We start from the raw sequence: 22635 nt of genomic DNA, 5'->3' as shown, positions 1-22635 counted from the left end.
AAGACCCTCCAACCCCCAAAGCATTTGTACAATTTGCATGCATTTTCAGTAAGCTATTTTGTAAGTCTTTTTTCCCTGCCTCAGTGGCATCCCCCAAATCTGCGTAGAGTAACTTAGTGACTTTTGTCTACTCTGAAATAAGCTGTTTTTCCTTCCTTCTATTTGAACTACATACTCTTTCTGAGAGGACAGGCCTGTCACAAATGAGAGCTACTTGCTCTTCTCCATGTTGCTTGAGTTTCCAAGTCTTCTGCTTGGCATAAAAACCAGACAAAAACCAAGGATTTCAGCCTTCATCTCCTGAACACCAGGGACAGAATTGAGGCACCAAGCCTCCCAAGCTCCTCAGTTCTCTTTCTGGCCACAACACTCAACTGAAGCTTAGCCCAAACTCTGGTCATGCATGGGTGCCCAGCAGGAGTCCATGTGAGTAGGTTTCATGCAGCCACCTACAGCTAAGTCCCAAATTTGAAGAATGGTACCTCACACCCTGGCCTAAGGACTCCTTATGGGTCAGGTTAGTGACTCTGGCCTTGTGCTTTGCCTCCTGCTGAGATGTCTCTTGTGCTTCCATGTCCTCCCTGCCTCCTCTTCCTTGGCCCCAGCACTGACTGGAGCCCTGTGCCAGGAAAAGGACAGCACCACTGAGCTGTGCAATTGGGGCCTGGCCCAAATACTGATGTGTTAATTCAGCAGAGAACTAGGTTCCAAGAGAAAAATAGGAAGCGCCTAGTTCTTAATCTTTGTGCTGGAGTCAGCGTAGTCTCCCTCAGACATGATGAGCAACAGCTCAGTTAAAAGCCCCATGATGTTGGCTAGAGGTCTATGGAGCACCTTCCTCAGCTCTTCCAGCTGTTCTGCTTTTAAAAAGCACAGGAGAGGGAGGGCCCCAGAGGGATTTCATGTGCCAGGTGCACTGTGTACTCCCTGAGGGGCTGCTGCCAGCAGGGTTGGGACTGCCCTGCCAGGTGACAGGGGCTCTGGTCCCCAAAGCAAGAGGCATAAAGGTGAACTACTTACAGAATTTCTAATGGCATGGACTAAAAGTCCCCACAGCACTGCCACCTGGACTGTCTCTTCAGCAAAGTCTGAGGGTACTTCTTTGGAGACTGGCTCTGCCACATTTTTCCAAAGTCCTTGAATCCTACTCAGAATGTTAGGAGAATCAGCTCAACCTGTGTTTCTTGGCACAAACCTAGGCCACTTAAAAGAGAAAATCAGGGCTGTATTTCTACAGGCTGTACTGTCTGCTAGCACCAATGCTCCAGTGTCATGACTAGGACACTACTTTTTAATGCTTGCAGGTAGTACCAGTATGCATAAAAATCCAGGCAATTTTAGGCAGCAATTCAGAACATGGATTTCTAAATGCACAGAATCTCCTGAACCCAGCAGTTCAGGATGGGTTTTTGTATTGTTTTGTGGTTTTTTACACTTTACCACTGAAATTAAGCATCTGAGATCACTGGTGGTTGAGAGTGTTTCAAAACTGTCTGCAAAAATTCTGACTCAACTTTTTGGTACCTTCAATCTCTCAGATTCTTTCATTCCGCATCTATTATCCGACCATGCATTTTTTCCTTTTTCCAAGCAGGTCCCTTGCTTTGTTTGAGCTCATCATCAAGAGAATTGTAGGATTGTAGCTTTACTGCAAAACTTCTACCAGAGTATGAATAAGCTTACATTTATCCAAGAAGACAGGTGCTTCTAGGATGCAACTTGTTCTTGTGCAAACTATTTCCTCTCTGTGTTCTCAGCCTTTTAATGTTCATAGCTGGTAGCTGATCATTTTCTAAATCATCACATTCAAAATGATTTTCAAGAAACATTCTAGTTAAACTGGTGCTGCAACAGGAAGATACACTCAATGCTCAAAAATAATCTGGTGACAATAGTTGTCGGCGATGGAGAGAGATAGGCAGACTGATTCAGTGATCAGAATCTGATTTTATTGTGGGATATATATGCTTATATACTATTTTAGGGAGACTAGTAATGTGTACTACAATGATTAGGTTGAAATCACATACAGAAATTTATGCATATAGCAATATCTCTTGCTTGCAGAGTTTAATGAGATTTTCTTTTTCTGGTTAACCTGTCTGATTTAATCTTCTTGCAATCTACGTCTCATTTTCTAAGTTCTGTTTGCTTTTGCCAGGGCATCCTGTTATCAAATCTCTTATGTTAACCAGGTCCAAAGTCCATCATCTGTCTTTTGTCCCCCCCAAACACTGCCAAATAGTGGCAGTATTTTTATATAAAGGAATTCCAGACACTCATGTTCACCAGTGCCTCCCAGCTTGCTAATAATGAGGTAGTCAATCTCTAATGGGAGAAAAACTCAAAACCTGAGCAGGAGCTTGCACTAATCTTTTGATGGTCACATTGCTTTTCCATAATGAGGTGCTGCTGCTTCCCTCTGCAGTGCTGACCCAGAATACAGTACATAAGGACTTTTTGGAGCCTTATAGAACTGATACCTGCATTCTGAGAGAGGTGAAAAATTGAAAATTGTGTAATAGCTGGCTTTAATATTATGCAGATGTGGTGGTCTGCATTTATTTTCTTTCAGTGATTTCTGTGTAGTTACTCTGGAATTATACTGGCAAAAGACAAGATTTAAGTTTCTCTGGTATGAAAAACAAGGAAGGGGAAAAAGCAAGTATTTATGTGTAGTTCAGTTCTCTAAATCCTTAAAGTATGCATGTGCTGTTAACACCAGTTCTGGCTGCACAGCCTAATCATTAATGTTACCTTCCCAGCTGAACATATGCTCATGTGGCACATTTCCACTTCCATCCTCCTCTCTCTCTTAGACATTAAATTGTACCAAAAGCCCTTTTAAACACAAGTACAATTTTAAGGGGATTTTAATGAACTTGTCTTGGAGGAGGCTTCACCATGATTTAGAGCAAGCAAAAAAAGTTAGATTAATTAATTATGATATAAAATTTTGTTGCCAAACCAAATTTTATTTCTATATTTTTTATTTTAAAGAAAGCAAGCAAGCAGCGCTGTGTGGCCAGGGAGTCACCGCTCCACTCCACTCACAGCACACCCAGTGCTGCTTGCTTGCTTGCTTTAAAATAAAAGATATAGAAATAAAATTCAGTTTGGCTATTGAAATATTATATCAGTTATTTCCTTAGAAGTACCCTTTTAGGTCACTCAGAGCTATGGTCAGTTCTTGTGCAAAAAAAACCAAACCAAACCAACCAAAATCAATCAGGATACTGATTAACAGAGACACAGTTACAGCTAACAGCTTCTGAGATACTGAGATTTTCTGCACAGGACTACAGAGACACCTTGGAAAGGAGACTCCTTTTACATGGGTCAGTTGTAATGGACATGACACTAGGAATGAGTGACTGAGAATCATTAAAATGCATCATTTTATGAACACAGTTTATACTCACTGTTCACATGTTCATTTTCTAGATAAAGAAGTCCTGACTCACAAGGATTTTTGCTTAATCCATATGGTTAATCAGTAACCAATTTAGGGGCAGGAGAGTTTGTAGCTCATTTCATGCTCTCTCTCCTTAGGAGCAGGGAAGAGATAAAAGGGAAGAAACATGCTAGACAGAGGTGTACTCTCCTTCAGCAGGATAACAAAATTTGATGTAAGCCACGGGCCTATAGATAAGGAAGCAGCAGCACAGATTTTTCAGATAGTTGTTTTTCAAGATATGGGTTATTTCAGTTTTGCCCTGTCACACACAACACATCTGATGCCTTGGAGGTCATGACACTTGAGACTCTCCATGCACAGTTACATTAAACACTGACCTTCCCAAGTGCTTACAAACATAATATGGATCACAGGCAGACAGATCCTAAAGCATGATCCTCAATACTCTAAAGGCCATTTTAGATAATGCCTGTGCTGTGCAGTGCTGAGCTACCTCAGCGCTAGCTCAAAGGCACTAAGAAAGAGATGGTTTGCTTGTATGTGTAGCCCCATGATTACCTGCTACCTTGGAGCCTGGAAGTGGGTATGGCTGTGTTAGTGCAGTTGTGGACTAAGAAGTTTGGGGAAAGGATTATTCTTCATCCTGCAGCTAACACAGGATCTCTGGAAGATCAAGTAACATGGCGCAAAGCTATACCCAGTGCATGACACCTTCTTGGCAAGACACAGCTACCTGGCACTCATTTTCTCTTCAAAGCTTCCTCAAGGAAGGTGTTGATGCTCCTGTGGGTTTTCACCTTGTAGACATATCTGTCTCATGCTGATGTAGCTGATATTAGCACACAAAGCCACAGTCACTCAACACCCAAAGATCTTTTTCACTCAAGGGTATGTCCTGTTCCTCAGCTGTCAAGTCATGACTTGTCTTTTGGACCAAGTGAACTTCCTTTTTTTCCCTCTGAAACAGCTGAAAAAAACAAAACAAAACCACACACATAAAAATCCAGCTATTTAAGTTGTATATTTTTTTTTTCTTTTGAGAATTGTTACTATCAGGGAATAGCAATATTTTAAAATTTACTGCCTTTAGAACAGGAAGACAAACTACTGAAGTTTTACAGGTCTCTACAATTGCAAAAAGCTTCTACAATTTTAAACTCAAGGCTTTAACAGAATCCAGACAAATACTTATTTTACATTTTCTAAGAGAACAGAGGTAAAGCATTTACCAGAACACTCACAATAGATCACCAGAATTTCAGCCTCAAAGTCTGCTGACATCCAGGAAAATATAACCTATTTCTGTCATCAGGGATTAAATCTTGCCCCTATAAAGCACTGCTTGTGAGGAGTTAGTGGATGTATGTATCTGAATGTATGTGTGAGCAGGAGCAGCACTATGCCAAACAGCACAATGGCACTAAAACCAAACAATGGCATCTTTGTGGGTTGAAGGCCTGATCAAACTATGACTGAAGTCAATTGGAGCCTTTTTGGTGGTTTCCAGGAGCATTGGATGAGAGACACAATATATTAGAAGCAGTATCACTAACTCTCAAAGCCAGAAATAAGAGCAAAGTTCCTCATTTAGAACAGCAGTCTGCCCACTGATGACTTCTACCTTTTCACAGACCTTGCTTCAATCCCCAACACTTGTCTGAGAAAGCTGGAAGATAATATTTCCTCCCTTGGCACTTCTTAGATGTCAGGCTTTCATCTTGAAGAGAGCCAGTCTGGGGAAGTAAAGCAGCTGCCAGGCTGGACACTGTGGGTATATGATGTAGAAACTCTGAGGCCAATAGGGAATATAAGCGTACACTGTGATAGAAGGGGAGGAGAAATCTGCAAAACCCAAGTCTGTACAGGTCACTTTGTCTGATTCCAGCCTTCTGGAAACTCTACATGGACAGCAACCTCTCTGCCACATACATTCAGGTTAGTACCTTTCAAAAACATGGATGAACTTAAGGAGGATTGCTTGAGATTTTTATGTTCAGAAAAAAACCAACCAAAAAACAAACCAACAAACCATAAAAAATACATCGCTGAACAGGAATTTTCTGAGATTTATGCAAAACCTAAATGTGCTGGGTTGATCACAACTAGTGCAATTTTTTGATAAGCACGTCATATAATCAATTCAGCTGTTTGCTACTGAATTTTCACTGCCTCTGACCTTTATGGAATAAAAGACACAGGGGTGTGGAACAACAACCCAAGCCCATCAGATATATTTGAGATAATACCAATGATCACCATATTTTCATGGACGGTGTTCTGTCTCTTTGTCAAACAGACCACCTCAAACAGAAGTGTTATTTAGTTGGACATTTTTGCCTTTAAAGATTCCTAAATAGATGTGCATCTCCTCCTAAAAACAGTATATGTGTTCTCTGTGTGGAACTGCAAACCTCCAGCCATTCATTCTCAGATAAATAGGAATTTATAAAACACCTTCCTGCCTTTCAGCAGAATTGTGTTGGATTCAGGAAAAAAGGAAATCCTAGAATTATTATGCACATTTGACATCCAGTTGGAGTCCAGCTTTCAGGTCTTCAGTATGGAATTGGGAAATCTATTGGGCTCTTGATCCATGGGGCAGGAGGTGACTGGCACTTTCACTTGGCAAGCTGTGCTTGCTTTAATGCAAGGAAGACTCCATACTCCCCAGGCATCTATTTCTTTCATAAGGTCTTTCTTTGGTTCTAACAGCCTGCAAAACCTTCCTGGCCAATTCTTTTCAAGTTCTGAAGTCAAGCTTTGACCAAATGGGATGAAGGCTTACACTTATTATTCCACAGGCAGAGAAAGATACTACTAAAAAAGAGACTAAATCAAACCAGGGGAAAAGTGTGTATTGGGGAAATGTACTCCTGTACTGGAGGGGCTGTATGTATCTCTCTGCATGATGTGTATATAGATGTAGATATATGCATATAGCTATAGATATAATATACACTTGTAGAAACCAGAGCTGGTGGACAGGTGAAGAGAAAGGAGATGCTACAGCCTTTCCTTCTCTGTATTACATCCTTCTCTTGCTGAACTCATGGAGAGCAGTTCCTTCAAAATCTGAAGCAGGATCACTCTGATCTTATTAAAGAATCAAAGAATCACAGAACATGCTGATGTGGAAGGGACCCACAAGGATCATTGAGTCCAAATCCTGGCCCTGCACAGGACATCCCCAAGAGTCACACCCTGCGCCTTACAGCATTGTCCAAAGGCTTCTTGGAACTTTGTCGGGCTTGGTGCTGTGACCAGTTTTCTAGGGAGCCTGTTCCAGTGCCCAAACACCCTGTGGATGGTTGACCAACCACCCCTCTACCACCCCTTTTCCTGATATCCAACCTAAACCTCCCCTGACAGCTTCAGGCTGTTTCCTCGGGTCCTGTCACTGGTCAGGAGAGTGAAGAGCTCAGTGCCTGGCCCCTCGCTCCCCTTCCCGAGGAAGCTGTAACTGCAATAGGGTCTCCCCTCAGTTTCCTCTTTTCCAGGCTGAACAGACCAGGTGACCTCAGCCACTCCTCACGGCTTCCCCTCAAGAAGGGGGTAGATTATTCCGGTGGAGATTGCACTAACTAGAGCGACAGGGTCATGGTATTTCTCAGGAGCTGCTCTGCCTGGTTCTGCTTCCCGCTGAAGAGCAACCCTTTTTTGCGCCAAGAACCGGGAAAGCCTATTTCCCACACACCCCGCCGAGGGAAAAGACAGACCAGTCTTCCCCCGCGAATCTGAGGGGGCGGGAGCGCGGGAAGCGCCGCCAGGCTCCGGCCTTGCCCCCACCCCGCGACGCATGCGCACGGGGCGCCCCTTGGCGGGCGGCGGGTGCTCCGCCGGACCCGCCGCGGCGGCAGAGGCAGCGCAGGTGAGCGGGGTGGGCACCGGGCGGGTACCGCGGGGCTCACCCCGGCTCTCACCTCACGCCTCCCCTTCCCCCGCACCCGGAGGGCTCCATCCCACCCCGCGCCCTTCCCCCGCCGTCCCACGCCCTCGTACCGCGCTCGTACCGGCATGGCGGCTCCCCCGCCCTTATGTAACGCGCCCCCTGCCCTCAGGTTCCTCTCAGTGGTCCCGGGAGCGGGCTCGGCGTGGCGGGCGGTGCCCTCAGGTTCCTCTCAGTGGTCCCGGGAGCGGGCTCGGCGTGGCGGGCGGTGCCGTGATCTCCCCCTCCTCGCAGCAGCGCCGAGGGCTCCGACCCTCGGGGCACCCCCGCTAGGGCGGGACGGCCCGGAGCCGTTCCCGGGAGGGCCGCGGGGCCGGCCCGGCTCCGTCCTCGCCCACGGGGATCGCGGCGATCGGAGCCAGGGAGCTGGATCGAGCGCCCGTGTGGGGGGAATTAAGGTGGAATCGGTGCAAATGGTTACCAGGGCGGGACTGTGCTTAGAGAGCGCCGAGACAGCGCCGTGCCCGGGCTCGGCATCGGGGGGCTTGTGCTGCGGGGGCATTCACAGAGAGAGCCCCGGCAACCATACCGTCCGAGAAGGAGGTAAATGTTAATTAAAAATTAACTGAGCCGGGATTCCCCGCGTTTCAAGCTGCTCCATGTGGAGACGACTGCCAAAGGTAGTGCCTTAGTCAGCTCACTATTGGCATTTCCTAAAGGATAAAGAGTAGTCACTTAGCTTAACCCTCAACAAATATTTTTGTTAAAAACAAAACAAAAAAACAGCAAGAAATTGCCCATTGTTACTGGGGAGGGCCTCAGGAGTTCCTAGCTTCTTCTCCCTTCTCAAATAAATAAGAATTTAAGATGTCACAGCTCCCCCAGCTCTTGGAACTGCCTGCTTCTTGGCTTCCTCCTTTGGTAGGTTCCCCTTTTCATCTCCACTCAAGACAATTGCTTACTGGCCCCTGGGAAGTGTATCTGTGTTTCCTCTTTGCCTTAGTCATTCCTTTGTGTCCTACACTTGTCAGAGTTACAAAACTCAGAGAAACCCGGCTTTCTGCAATGTTTGCAAAGGCTTCTGCAAGGATAATCAAGAAACAAATCACACTATGGAGAAGTACCACAACAAGTAAAATAGCTCATCAAGTGTTGTCAGGTGAAAACCACAACAGACGTGTCTCATACGCCTTTGCTGGAAATGGAGGTTAAGTTGCGAAAGGTTCAGCCACCTTCAAGCAATGTAGTCTGAATTTTTTGAGTTAGTTTGGGCTGAGTCCCCTGTAATCTGTGCAAACTCTTGTGCTGTGAAAGAAATGTGACTGCATTGTTACTCGGCAAGGTTGTGCATGGGGTTTCTGTGCAGTGTGCTCATAACCTCATTTATTTTTTTAATTGTTAGTGGAATGCCAGTAGCCTGGCATCCAGTTTTCTAGTTGGCTGTTTATTTGTAGAGGCAAATGTAATCAGTGTGGTCACACAAAGACAGGATCATTGTGTAATGGCTGCCAGTAATTTGATGCAAGGCAGCACAGCACCACGTTAGCCAGTGCTTTAGTTCTTCCCCAGCATGTTTCACCAAACAGATTTTTGTAATAATAATTTCCTACAATGGTTGTAGCATCTTGGGTTGTGAAGCCGTTTGTCTTGTATTACCTCTGCCACCTCTTGAGTTCAGATTTTGAAGGAGCCTTGCAGCTCTGGGACAAAAGGAAAGTGATACTGCTTTATGGTTTGAGCTGTTTATCTTAGGAATCTCAGCTCTAAATGAGAGCATGTGATGATGGTTGGCAGCTAAGGCAGAGAGTCCTGGGAGGAAGGGACTGGTGTGTGCATGGGAAGTATTGTTTGGCAACATTTCTGGAATGCTCTAGTGGATACCATGCCTTGATTTACATGTTGAGAATAAAGGTGAATCATTAAAACCAAAAATCACAGACAAAGACTATAACTAGTTAAAGTTAGAAAGTGGTATGTTTATTACACTGGGCAGGTGGCATGGGTGGGATCATCCCTGAAATGCGTGACCACACCGCACAAGGAATTTTGCCTTCTGTTTATTTCCCAAAATAATACATATGCATAACCCCAGCACCTCCCATACCCACTTTGTATTAAAATGAGGTTATTAGTGCTTCATGTGTGTGCAGTTCTTCTCTTGAATTGGGTCGGTGGTCTCAAATTGGGTCAGTGGTCCCAGTGATGAAGTCCAGAAGGTCTTCATCAGGTCTCTGTGACCCTCTGGCATGATCCAAGGCCCCCTGCTTCATGATGGATTAACATAGAGTCCAAGTGCTGGGCATTGTTCTACTGGTTTCATTATGTTCCATAATGGTTCACTTGCTCCACTTCCTTCTGTAAATAAGCTCATAATGTAACAATTAGCTTTAGCTTAAGCATCTAGTTAATAATCATTAACTTATCGTTAGTGTATCTAACATCATCAATATGAATTGGTTCTAACCCTCAGCTAAAATCTTAAATTTTTAAAATCGTAATTCAAAGGAAGTTGCCGAACGACTTAGAAATAATTTTACTCTCTGTTAATACTTCCTGGGAATGGCTGAACTAAATGCTGCTGTGGAGACTATTAAACTATTTTAATATGGTCTATCATAGTGCCTCTCCTTGGTAAGGGACTGTTTTGTGTTCTTGTGAATGTAGTAGGCTAGTTAAATTTTGTATCTATCCATCAGCACTTCACTATGCTTCCATTGCACTGATTTTCAGTGGTTTTTATTTTGTGTTCTACTTTTTGGGCCTCCCCAAGTTTTACATTGTGTAAATAATCCATGCCTTAGTTACCCCTGTATCTGCAAAGCAGAGTCCTGCTTTGCTGTTTTGTGACTTGTGAGCGATTTTGCTGGTTGTTCAGAAGTAAAAGTGAAGCATAAATAAATTATGGCATATGAGGGTTTTGTTTGTTTTTTTATGATGCAAAACTGAACAAAATTGTCAACCTGTCATTCTATAAATCCCAGGAGACAGGTGGCCTTTCTGGTGTTTCATGAAAGCCGGGATTAAACCTCAGGAGAACTTCACTGAGCACTGAATCAAAGCGAGCTGGGAAGAAGCTGTCTCAAAACAGCATGAAGAGACTGCCAGGAAGAATTATTTCCAAAATGAAATTTTATCTGACTAGGTTTTTCATGCTATACAAAACACCTTTTTTGTTGCATTTTTCCAAGGAAGGGCAGTCCTCATTCATGGCTTGTGTGTCTGCAGCACTGATGGGATTTTCATTATACAAACTTATGAGAGATGGTGCTAGCTGTACCCATTTCACTGTTGCTGAGCTATCTGTGTGAAACAAAAGTAAAACAAAACAATAATGTCACTTTTTGCTGCAAAGAATCGTTGAAATGCTGAAAGGATTAGGAACTGTAAATTAGTGTTGTCTAAGAAACTTTTCTGTGTGTTTCTACAAAAGCAATCCTGGTGGTTTTAAAGAAGCTAAACCAGTTAGATGGGTGGTTTCTGACTTTTTTTTTCTTTCTGTTAAATAACTTTCTGCTGAAAAGTGCAGTAGGCTTAGGGTTGTAGTACAGTGTGTAATTTGAATGTTCCCATGTTTTCCAGCCTTGTTTAATTTGACCTAATTAGTGTGGGCATCTGAACAGTTTTGCATAATGTTTCCACACCATCTTTAATAGAATTAAAGATGAGAAGGGAGAATGGGAGAGAACTGAGGATTTTCTACACTATTTTGTCTTATCAGCTTTTTCCCCCATGTTTCTTCTTGATGGTGCAGCTGTAGCCAGACTGAGCAGTGAAACAGCTGCTAGCACAATCCCTGCCAAAGCTGCTGCTTGTCTGCAGTTTGCACTGCAGCTGTCTCCTGCCCTTCCCACTTCTCTCCCTCCCTAAGGGGTCTTCCTTAGCTCTGCCAGCTGTCCTCTCTCCAAACGTTCAAGTTTTCTTAGCCCAACACAAGACAACAACTCAAATTTCTTTGTTAGCTGGATTAAACTGGAGGAGATCTTGTTGCTGCCTCTGCTGTTCTGATTTTGTGGGCAGCAGTGAGAGCATTTCCTTACCCACAGAGACTCAGCAGGCTCTGTCTTAGACAAGTTAGTTTTACACAGCCACACGTACAAAGGCAAATTTCTTGTTTCCTTCAATTAAAAGGCCTTTTTGGTTTTTGAGGGAGGCTCACCACCCTTCTTTGCACAGTTCATGATGTGATTTTAGTTCATCTTGGGGGTAGGTAGTCAAAATTACATACAGGATACTTGGGGGAACTTCATCTGTATCTTTATTTTTCCTGCACTTCTGCCACCTTTTTTTCAGCTTCTGTACCACTGATCATAAGGACTGTTGGATTTACAGGAATCATAATACCTCTTATCTGAACACTGCCTAGTTTTTGTTACAGCGGCAGTCATGGTTTTGTTTGTTTTATATCACTGAAGTATCTTCCTCCCATGTGTCTGACAAAGAATAAGGATGATCCCTTCTTTCTGGGACACTGCCTCTTGAGGTGCTCCACAGGGGAAAGGAGGCCATGTACTCCACTGTCTAGATTGTGTGAGAAATAGCTACTCCCTTTTCATTGTTTAGGAAGGTTTATTAAACCTTATCAAAAATACAACAAAAGACTGAATAGAGAAAAAAGGTTACGACACCAGGAGCAAAAGATTTTCCCTGCCATGTGCTCAGCCCCCACACAATGGAGGTTTCCCCTTTTTAACCCTTCAACCCCTCTTGAAGTTCTGTCCATCAACCCCTTCTTCACTGTCCAGTGGTGAAGATCTCTTCCTCAAATCCTGATTGGAGGTCAGATGTCACCATAGTGACAAGCCAGCCCTCCCAGATGTCCCAAATCCAGCTGTCCCTTGATAACCACGTGAGGGGGTAAAATATAACTATAAATCTATAAAACTTTTTTAACCTGTATACATGATATTTGTCTGTTAATTGTGAGAGTCAGTCATCACATTACTCATCTATCACAATGGGCTTGTCCACCAGGATTCCTGGGATTTAATTCATAATGGGGGAAAACAGAGTGATGTTATTCATGTCCTATCACCGCCTATTGTTTTAATTTCTTTTTGCTTCAAAATGGAGGTATTTTATCTCTACTGAACACAAGTACTCAACGTGACTTGGGAAATTTTACACTTCAGTTTAAGATTTAGCTAGAATGTCTGAATCAAAAGCATATCACTTTCAGATGTTAGTGAATTCAGATGTTATCTGAATTAGAGCAGTTGTAAGATAGCTTTTTGTGCTCTGACCTCCCATCCTTTCTTGCTTTCATAAGTTTGAGGAACAGCTAGGAGGAGATCCTCGGTCCCTTGCCTGAGGGCCAGCACTCAGACTTTCGGGTCTGGAACAGCTGCCCTCTTGAGAATAGCAGACATCATCAGTATTTCTAAATATTTAACTTGAACAAGGAAATTGCTGACTGGCTCTCAGCAAATGATGGTGAGCTGTAAAGATGTGTGGGATTTGCTTGTTTTGTTTGTTGGGTTTTTTTTATTCAGACAGCTACTTCTTCATGGAAAGTGTCAAGTAGCTGTTTACAAGGATTGATAGATGATGTTATGAATGAGGCACTTCCTTTAGTTTCTTTAGAGTCAGTCACTTGCTGTGATGGTCACTTATGCCCTTAATGTCATCAAAATATGTATACAGGCTGGAAGACTTAATTGTCAAGGTGAAAAAGGGGACGTGATTTTGAAGTTCTGAATGGCCATGGCAGTGTTTCGTTCTAGAAAGGAAAGACTCTGTGTGTGTGTGGCATTCACCCAGGATGAAACTAACCTCAAGTAGTTGGATGTTATTGTTGAATTACTGTTGGTTTGGGGAGTAAATCTGTAAAAGCTCTTCTCTTAGTTTGTGGAGTTGAAATATACTAACCTTCATAAATTTGGTGTGATCTTCAGATTTTCAGAATTTAGTATCTTGAGTGCTACTAAAATTAATTTTTTTTGTTGGAAATCTGAGAACAGAAAAGGCTTATGGCTAAAGATGAGCCCAAGCCAGTATTTTCTTGCAAATGAAATATGGCTACAGCTGGTACTTTCCATAGCAGATGATTTGTTTGAACACTCAAATTGTGAGCTTCTGTAATTAAGACCAGTGGAAGATTTGGGGATAGATGTCTAAAAAGATTTGCATGACGTAGGTGTATGACAGAAACAAGATGCTGAATTGGTGACTTGGGGGAAGAATAAGAATCTACCTGCCACCAAGTCTCATCAGAAAAAAGCTGCAGTATGTCAGTTGATTGCTGTCTGAATATTTCTGAAGGTTATATTACACATGTTAATTTTTAACATGTTGCAGAAACTTCTCTTTACCTGAGGAACAGTAACTGACTTGTTCTCATGTTCCCATACACATATTTGATATCATAGTCCTGGGCACTCTCTCATAGATGTGATTTTCTTATCTATGGCTGTGTGCCTGAGTAATGCCATTGGTTTCCTCTAGGGTAATTTCTAGTTTCTTCCCCTATGATATCAAGTGGGTACTTAGTATGTGTCAAATATATAAATCCAAGTATGCACTGAAGTTCTTTTTTTTACAGGCAAAAGCTCAGAGCATCTCCAAGACCTTTTTTTTTGCTATGAACAAGAGATATGGATGAAGAGCATTGCTTAAAATCAGTTATGTCTGGCTTTTGTACTATTGCTTAGTTCATTTGTAGCATAAAAAATTCACCCCAACAGCACTGATTTTTTTCTTAAGACTCATGGGTTTTATGTTGGTGTTTACAGTGGCATATCCAGAATAGGTAAAATGTACACATCAGCCTTTTTTACCTTGAGACAGAGAACAGGTGAAAAAAGTCTGTGTGCAGCTGCAGTTAAAGCAGGAAGATAAATGTAGCATATGTGTCAGATGGAAAAACCTTATGACTTGGGAGCTGTGAACTCTCATTTAGCAGTCAGTGGCAGATCTGTCTAAAAGCAGTGTCTGTAGTCGCTATAGCAATGGTTGGATGTGAGTAAGCAGGGAGTGTGAAGCAAAAGTGTCCGTCAAAGACCAAAATAAGTATGAGTTCCCTACAAGTGTTGGCTAGAGGTGCTGTATTTTACCTACATTATCATGTTGAATGAATAATGATGCCTTCCAGCATCTCTGTACAGCATTTCAACGTCAGTCTTTTCCCTCTTGTTTGTTCATGTTAATTTTTATAACCTCAGGAGATTGTGTCTGAAGCTCTGTGTCAGCTTCAGATCTCAGTGCTGTAGTGACCTCTTTGAAGGGCATTTTAAACATGAGTACCAGTCAGGAAGAATTAATTTGAGAACCAAAATATCACAATGAACTAGAAAAATACCTTAGTAATTTGTCAAATCTGGTATAATAAAGCTAAGTTTTCAGCAGAAAAAAGTATTCATTGCTATAAAATGTGTAAAGATCCCATGACCAATAATATCTTTGAGCTAATTTGTAGTTTTGGAAGAAGTAAGATCTTTCTCTTACGTATCTTTTAAAGGAAGAATACTTACCTCACTTAAAGCACCACAGGCAAATATTGCATGTTTGATCTCACTTGAACCTGCCTGGCCCAGTGCAGCCACCAGCTCTGTCACCCCACAGGATGTTGCTAGCAGCAACCCTGTGACCTACAGCAGGAACAAGTATGGTTGTCTCAGGTCACTTCCTGCTTTTTCTCCAGTACTGATGCATGAAGAGCTATAAATTTAGTAAGAGACATGGACACTTCCAAAATCTCACAAAGGAAGATCAGTTCTGCTCCCAGACATGTGACTTAAATTTTTATTGCAGAAGAATTTTTTGTTCTTTTGGCCAGTCCACTTCCTCCAACACCAGAGTCCATGAGCAGAAATCCCTGAATTATAACAGTCAACTCTTAGCATAGATTGAAGAATGAATGCATCATAAATTAACTAGGAAGCCATGAAACCAAAGGTGGTCAGTGTAAGAGGAACATGCTTCTCAGTATACTCTGGATCACCTTTCAGCACTTAAAGGTGGCTTATGAAAGACTGGGAGAGTTACTTTTTACACAGGCAGGTGGTCATAGGACAAGTGGGAACAGTTCCAATGAAAAGGGGAGAGATTTAGATTAGATGTTAGGAGGAAGTTCTTTGCTGTGAGGGTGGTGAGACACTGGAAAATGCTTTCCAAAGACGCTGCAGATGCCCCATCCCTGGAAGTGTTCAAGGCCAGGGTGGATGGGGCTCTGAGCAACCTGGTCTAATGGAAGGTTGGAACTGTATAACATTTTAAGTTCCTTTCCAACCCAAACAATTGTATGATTCTGTGGTACATATTTACCTTTTTTTTCATGTCTTTATCAAGAAGTGTGGACAACAAGTTCATAAATAATGGCTTTTCCTAAAGGTACCTACATAGGATTCTTAGCTGTGGGTCTCTTTTTTGGTCCCTTCACCTCTAACCTTCCCCAAGATCATAGGTAGTATTATAATGTAATTGAAGTGTTGCGTACTAGCATTACCTAATGTCTCGCTTTCTTTTTTTTGTGTGTGTTTTTAAACAGGAAGATGAACAGAACTGAATTTTAGGACCTAACTCCTGATGAGCTGGACTTTATCTTGGCAGGAGTTTTTGAAGACTGATGCAGTGAGAGAAGCAACAGCCAATGGCTTCAGAATCCATGCTTCCTGAGCAGGCAAAACAACATCTGATAAAGGGAAAAAGGCGGCAGCAGCAGCAAACTCAGCCTTCCATCAGTGATGAGGATGTCTTCGTGTTTGAGGCAAATGAGGCTTGGAAGGATTTTCACAGCTCTCTTCTTCACTTCTTTGAAGCTGGAGAGCTCTGTGATGTTACACTGAAGGTGATACTTGCCACATATACGTTGCGTGTATCAGTCTGAAGATTCAGCTGCAGATAAGTGTGTTGGGAGTTGGCTGTGAATATTAGCAAGGGTGTGGAAACCACAGAATAGAATACCTCTTGGATCTGTGACATCATTAGAGATGCTAGGGTTTTTTTTCCTTATTTAGGAAGTTTACAGCTAAAATGAAACCACCTAAAATATTGACAATCTGAGAGTGGAAGTACATGACTTAGAGCTTATCCAGCTTGCCTTCTCAGAAGTTCCCACAGTTGGTACTAATTACTGTGCAGTTCCAGCTACTTTCATCTCCAATTTTACCTCCTTGTCTGCATTTTGTGTTGTTTTGCTAGATTCTTCTCAGCAAACAGGATTTCTGGAAGAAATCTAACTTCCATCATTCTTCAAAAAAGAAGGAAAAAAAAAACCCAGATGGTTGTGTTCTACAGCTGATCAAAGAGTAAAGAAAGAGAGGGATGAAGCAAATTTTATGATTCTTGCATAGCTTTGCTTTAAGGCATTATTTGTAACACAGCTGTATATTACTTATATTGATTACAATAAACTTGTATTTAGCATGCATAGAAGTGGGTGCCAGCACCTTTGAATATTAAGTATTGCTTAGCTAAGCAACTTACTAGTTCAAGATAATTATTTAAGGAATAGCAATGAAGCACAGTTCCTAAGCCAAGAACAAATGACAGATGCCTTTAGGAGAAGTTGTTAGCCTGCTACTTAGACTGTTAGATATGAACAGGGATAATCTTTGACAGATGCATGTCCCTGGTGTTACCAACCCTCCTCATCCCTTTTCTTGTTGACCTCATTCTTACCTTTGTTCCTTTCCACCTACCCTTGCAAAATAGAAAAGGCAGAAAGTCTTATTTTATAAGTGTAGTTCAATGTATGTTCCTGCTATGGAAACTTGCCTTGGAAAAAACACTTTACTGGGGCTGCAGTTTAACTTTCCCTAAGTTAGGCTTGTATTAATGTTCACCTTTATGATCTGTGTGGAGCTACTTTGGTAACTTAAGAATGTTAGATGACATGACTTGGCTTCCAGTGAAGGCTGGAGCAACCTGTGGACATACATCTTACTGTATGGCTTCCTACATGAGGGATTTTCAAGCAACTGTGATCTTGAATTAGAATTTTCAGGGGGGCTCAATTTTTCTTCCTGTAGTGCTCAGGTCTCACTCATGTTGTAAGAATAATCAGATCTCTACTGAACTTTCTGCTTTTGTGTGTGACCTGAGTTAGTGAGCAATTCTAGCCTTGCTTTTGTCAGACCAATTATTGTTTTAACTGCTGCTCTTAAAATACGATAGTAACTGGAGGGGAACTCTGATTTCAAAATAGCAAGAACATGCTATATAAGATCTCCCTGCCCATGGCAGGGGGTAGAATGAGATAACCTTTAAGGTCTCTTTCAACCCAAACCATTCTGTAATTTAAAATTAAGCAGATTTGGGTAACATAGTAAAGCCACTTAATTCAGAAGAAAGGTTTAGAGAGTGGGATGATGGGCAGAATTAAAGTGTCTGAAGGTAAGAATGGCCTGAGAACTTTCCCTGCTACAGCAGACCACTAGTAGCATCTTTCTATATCAATATGGTAGTTAGTTGGAGTGCTGATGGTGTAACAATGATAAGCTGTGGGAGCACACAGGAAGACTCCCTCTGCTCCAAAAGTTAAACTCTGGAATTTCACCTACTCTCCTGCTGCTGTCATATGAACAGTCTTAGAAGGCTGTTAGAAGGTGAAGAGTGGCAGATGAATACCATCTGCTTTTCTCCTGGTGGTTTGCTTTTTGTTCATTTGGTAGGTCTGAATTGTTCTTTCTGGGGTGATCTCACACTGAAGAACCCATCTTTTCCTCTTTTTTAATCTGCTCACTGCTCACCAGGTAGGTTTCACTTGTGTTGATCATACTCTTTAAAAATGTAAGAGCAAGTGAGTATTAAATCACAGCTAGAAAAAAACCAAAATATCCTCTATAATTTAGTATCTTTTCTCAAATGCACAACAGCTCTCTGTAACATCTTCATCTGAAAGTGAACATGTAATTTGAGTCCGTCAGGGAAACTGGTTGCTTATGTCAGCCAGCTATCCCTTTATGTTAGTGTGGAGTGACAAAGGCTGTAAGAAAGCACTCCTGGAACACATATAAGAAGTAGATTGTTCATTTATTTTCAATACTTAGATTCTTTTTTAATGTAGTGGAATTATAGAATTTTGTACACAAACAGCTTATTTTACATTTTCTGATCAGAATTTTGAGAAATACCTTTTCTTTATGGGGAGTACACTGTCTTTTGTGGGTAAACATTCTAAAAACATTTAAGTGATTGGTAACTTCTAATAACCCCTGAAATAGCTGTTATTCCTGTGTTTTTACATGAATTTGCCTCTATAAACATCAGTTCTTCAACAGTAGTTGAAATCCCGAAGTCCAGAAATCAAAATTAAGTAATCTAAAAATGTCCCTTTCCAATTTGCCCCCCTTAAAGTCTCTGAGTACATATAAAATAAGTGTCTAGCAATCTTCTCCTGTCTCCAAGATGCATCTAGAATATTTCTAAGGATATTTCATAAGGCCTTTAAAGAAAGGCATCACTGCTATTGCTTACCTGTGTTACAGCTTTGCTCTACTCTCATGGCCAAGCTACAACTTAGAATTTCTTGGGATACTTGGATGTAATGTCAGAAATACAGCACAAATTGGGTTAATTTGAGTGGACAAAATACATGGAGTCCAGAATTCTTATTTCAGTTTCACTGTTCCTGCTTTCACAACCAAAACTGACTTTCCAGTAAAACATTGAGGGTTTTTTGTTCTTTTCTCTTTCAGGTTGGTTCAAAGCTAATCTCCTGCCACAAACTAGTGCTAGCTTGCGTTATCCCGTACTTCCGAGCCATGTTTCTTTCGGAAATGGCAGAAGCCAAGCAGAAGCTGATTGAGATCAGGGACTTTGACGGCGATGCTATCGAGGACCTGGTGAAGTTCGCGTACTCCTCACGGCTCACGCTGACGGTGGATAACGTGCAGCCCCTCCTGTACGCCGCCTGCATCCTGCAGGTAGAGCTGGTGGCAAAGGCCTGCTGTGAGTACATGAAGCTGCACTTCCACCCCTCCAACTGCCTAGCAGTCAGGGCGTTTGCCGAGAGCCACAACCGTGTCGACCTGATGAACATGGCTGATCAGTTTGCTTGTGAACATTTCACAGAAGTGATGGAGTGCGAGGACTTTGTGAGTGTGTCACCACAGCACCTCCATAAACTCCTGTCCTCCAGTGACCTGAATATTGAAAATGAAAAGCAAGTTTACAATGCTGCTATCAAGTGGCTGCTGGCCAATCCACAGCATCATGCTACGTGGCTGGATGAGATCCTTGCACAGGTAGGGCAGACCAAGGCACCAAGTCCCTGTCTCATCACTGGTTTAGTTGTGTAATCACCTTTTTGTAATTGGGTAGATCTCAAGGTGAAAAATGTTCTTAGGTATTGGTGCCTCATCCGGTATTCAGGGTTGGGAGTTGACAGTGGAAGCAAGTTAGAGTTCTTGAATACTGGAGGGAAGTGATATTCTCCCGTTTCTGTAGAGAGAAGAGTACTCAGTTTATGCTCATGGCTGGGAGGCGGGAAACCAACAAAAAGCTACATCTGTGGTTGAGCAGAAATGTTTTATACTGACACAAAACAGAGAGAATATAAATCCATCACTTCACTTGGCTTGCCACTCCTACAGCCTGATATGCTCGCTGTCCTTGCTGTTATGTATTTGTACTTAAGAAAGGAGGCAAAGCTTTTGGGTTTTCTTACATGGCTAGGAAAGGAAACTAAGAGAGATGTGTCACATCAAGTTGTGTCACAGTATTTGAGACAGATGTGGAGAGCCTGTACTGGGAAGAATTTGCGTACCATGTGCTGCAAAACATTCCATGTGTCTTAGCAGGTAGGATTGGCTGGGCAGTTTTAGTTGTCACTGAACTCTAACTTGATTATTTTGCATTTGGCTGAATTGATAATATTGGCATTATGTGAGAAAGGAGAGGTCCACTGAGATGCTGCTGTCATTGTCTTCATGAATCATTTTTCACATTTCCTAGGAAAAGATCACAATGGTCTATTAGCTGTCTTCCAAAATCCTTCAGTTTCATCTAGACTAGCATAAGGTTTTTGGTACAAAACCCCCTTCTTTATTATGCTATACTTAAACTTACAGGCAATATAATTAAAGATTTTTTAAAATAAATTTATATTTATTGCCCAGTTATGCTAGCAGATGAGATTAACAGTTGTATTCTGTTGATGGAAACCAGAGACTAGATTCAAGCAAAGAAAAAGTAAACCCCTTCTTGTAAATATGGGCTGTTTGCCAGAGCATATGGAGACATTGGTTGACTTGGATATTACTGCTAGCAGATGACATGCCTGGGCTTCTAGACAATGATTATCTATGTCATATTCAGCCTTGGGTTTCACTGTTATAATGAGGTTCTGAGTTTAACAGCCTGGAGTTCTTACCATATCACAAACCTTAGGAGCCTGTCAGCAGGGCTACAGTGGTGCTTTAAAGTAGCCTCAAATAAGCTGGGCCAAAATAAAGGAAAAAGTGGGACTGAAAGCAAGGAGGTGAGGAAGAACAGGTAGAGACACATGCTTGCTTCAAGACAAAGATGCTTGTCAGTGCTATAACAGCCCCATCCTGCTGCTCTGAGAAGCACTGGAGGTACTGGGCTTCTGCACCATTGCTGTTGAGTCAGCTGAGAGCTGCTTGACAGTGTTGACTCCAAACCTTAGGAAGTCAGGTGGAGATTTGCTTCAGTTCCCCCCACTAACATCTGTCCCACCTTTGCTTCTGATTGTACTTTGTATTCTGCACTGTTTGTCTTAAAAAGAAGGATGAAAGGTTTGCTAAAATAAATGGCAGGAAGGATTTAGAGAAGGAAACAATTATTACTTTTTAAAGTACATTTATTACTCTCAATTATTACTCTCTCAATATTTATTACTTTTTTTTAAGCTTGAAGTCTGCCAAGTCTGCCTTAAAGAAAGGTGTTACTGCACTAGCAATACCTCCTTTATAGACACTTAGTTCATGGTGACTGTTTCCTTTTTGACTTGCCACCCAAAGAAAATGAGCCATTTTCCAATGAACAAGCTCTCTTATACTGGCATGGCAGTGAGCTGAAGATTCATACCCAACAGCAGATTAATCTGACAAAGACCTGGTAAAGCTGTAGGTGCTGCCTGCATCACACTGGGCAGGTGCAGGTGCAGCATGGGCAGCAGCTCGGCTCTTTCCGCAGCACAGCCTGGGCCAAGGGACACTTCTCCACTGTGGCTGAAATGCAAATGGTTGTAGCAAACATTATCACCAAAAAGAACTGTTCATGTCACTGTTGTCTGGAACAACTCTGAGAGCTGCTCTCCTTATTGAGAAGCATGGGGCTGCCGACTGGCCCACTGGCTTCGGAGTTGCCAGCTGCTGCATGTGCAGCACTGCATGGTGACACTCAGCAGTTCAGCCATTTTCTCCAACTGTGTTCATTTTTATGTCAGGTACGGCTGCCTCTCTTGCCCATTTGTTTCCTTATGGGTGTTGTGGCAAAGGAAGAGATTGTCAAGCAGAATCTAAAATGTAGGGATTTGCTGGATGAAGCAAGGAACTACCACCTTCACCTGAGCAGCAGGGCAGTGCCTGACTTTGAGTACTCCATTCGCACAACACCAAGGAAGCAGACTGCTGGTAATTAAATGTGTGTCTGGTTATCCAGTAGGGAGTGGTGTGGAGAAAAAGCAGCACATCTGTGCAGGTGTCTTGATATCAAAGCAGGTTTAGCTTGATAACGAGGGTTGTTAATGACTTAATGCGAAATTGGGAAAGCCATTATGTACCTCTCTGGTATTTCGGTAATGTGCTGCATTTTCCTAGCAGAACTTTAGCAGTTATTTTTTCTTTAAAGCATTAATAATCTATCTGGATTAGCTCTATCTTTATTAAAGCTAGAGCTGTTATGTATGTTATGACCAGGGAATCTGTTGAAAACTGTACCGAAAACAGTGGACAGTTATCTTTTGGTGTTGAAGGTTGAGCTAACTTCTTTGACTAACCTACACCAAAAGTGAGTGATGAATATTGACTGCAGATCATAATTTCTATATCATTATATTTAACAAACAGTGGATTTATCTCCCTAAGCCAAACCACAAAATGCATATTTAAAATAGGCATTCTTTTTACAAGAGCATAGATAGCTAATTGCCATAGCAGTATGTCAAGCAAAGGCCAAAATCCAGTACCCAGTTGTGAAGGGCAATGGCTGTGCTCCTTGAAATGAAATACAGCTTCCTCCAAACTACATAATTTTCAGTTTGCTGTGCTATACAACTGTTTTTGCCCATCCTCCTGCTGCTAGTTCTCTGTAAACCTGTTTTGTGTTCTCCAGGTGTGCTGTTCTGTGTCGGTGGCAGAGGTGGATCAGGTGACCCCTTCCGCAGCATTGAGTGTTACTCCATCAGTAAGAACAGCTGGTTCTTCGGCCC

At 42.2% G+C, this 22635-nt stretch overlaps 1 protein-coding gene across 1 annotated transcript in view; it reads left to right on the top strand.

Moving 5' to 3' along the window:
• Positions 1–7221: 7221 nt before the first annotated feature.
• Positions 7222–22635, top strand: part of LOC136555845 (kelch-like protein 8) — a 187353-nt gene continuing 171939 nt past the window's right edge. The window contains exons 1-5 of the mRNA XM_066548875.1: positions 7222–7286; positions 15787–16086; positions 18938–19486; positions 21652–21838; positions 22539–22631. Of these exons, the coding sequence (XP_066404972.1) occupies positions 15889–16086; positions 18938–19486; positions 21652–21838; positions 22539–22631 (1027 nt within the window). The 5' untranslated portion in view covers positions 7222–7286; positions 15787–15888. The remainder of the gene's footprint in view (positions 7287–15786; positions 16087–18937; positions 19487–21651; positions 21839–22538; positions 22632–22635) is intronic.

This window comes from Molothrus aeneus, chromosome 4 (genome assembly GCF_037042795.1).
Source record: "Molothrus aeneus isolate 106 chromosome 4, BPBGC_Maene_1.0, whole genome shotgun sequence".
Lineage (NCBI taxonomy): Eukaryota > Metazoa > Chordata > Aves > Passeriformes > Icteridae > Molothrus > Molothrus aeneus.
The sequence above is the reverse complement of the archived record's forward strand: the minus strand, read 5'-3'. Positions and strand labels throughout refer to the sequence as shown.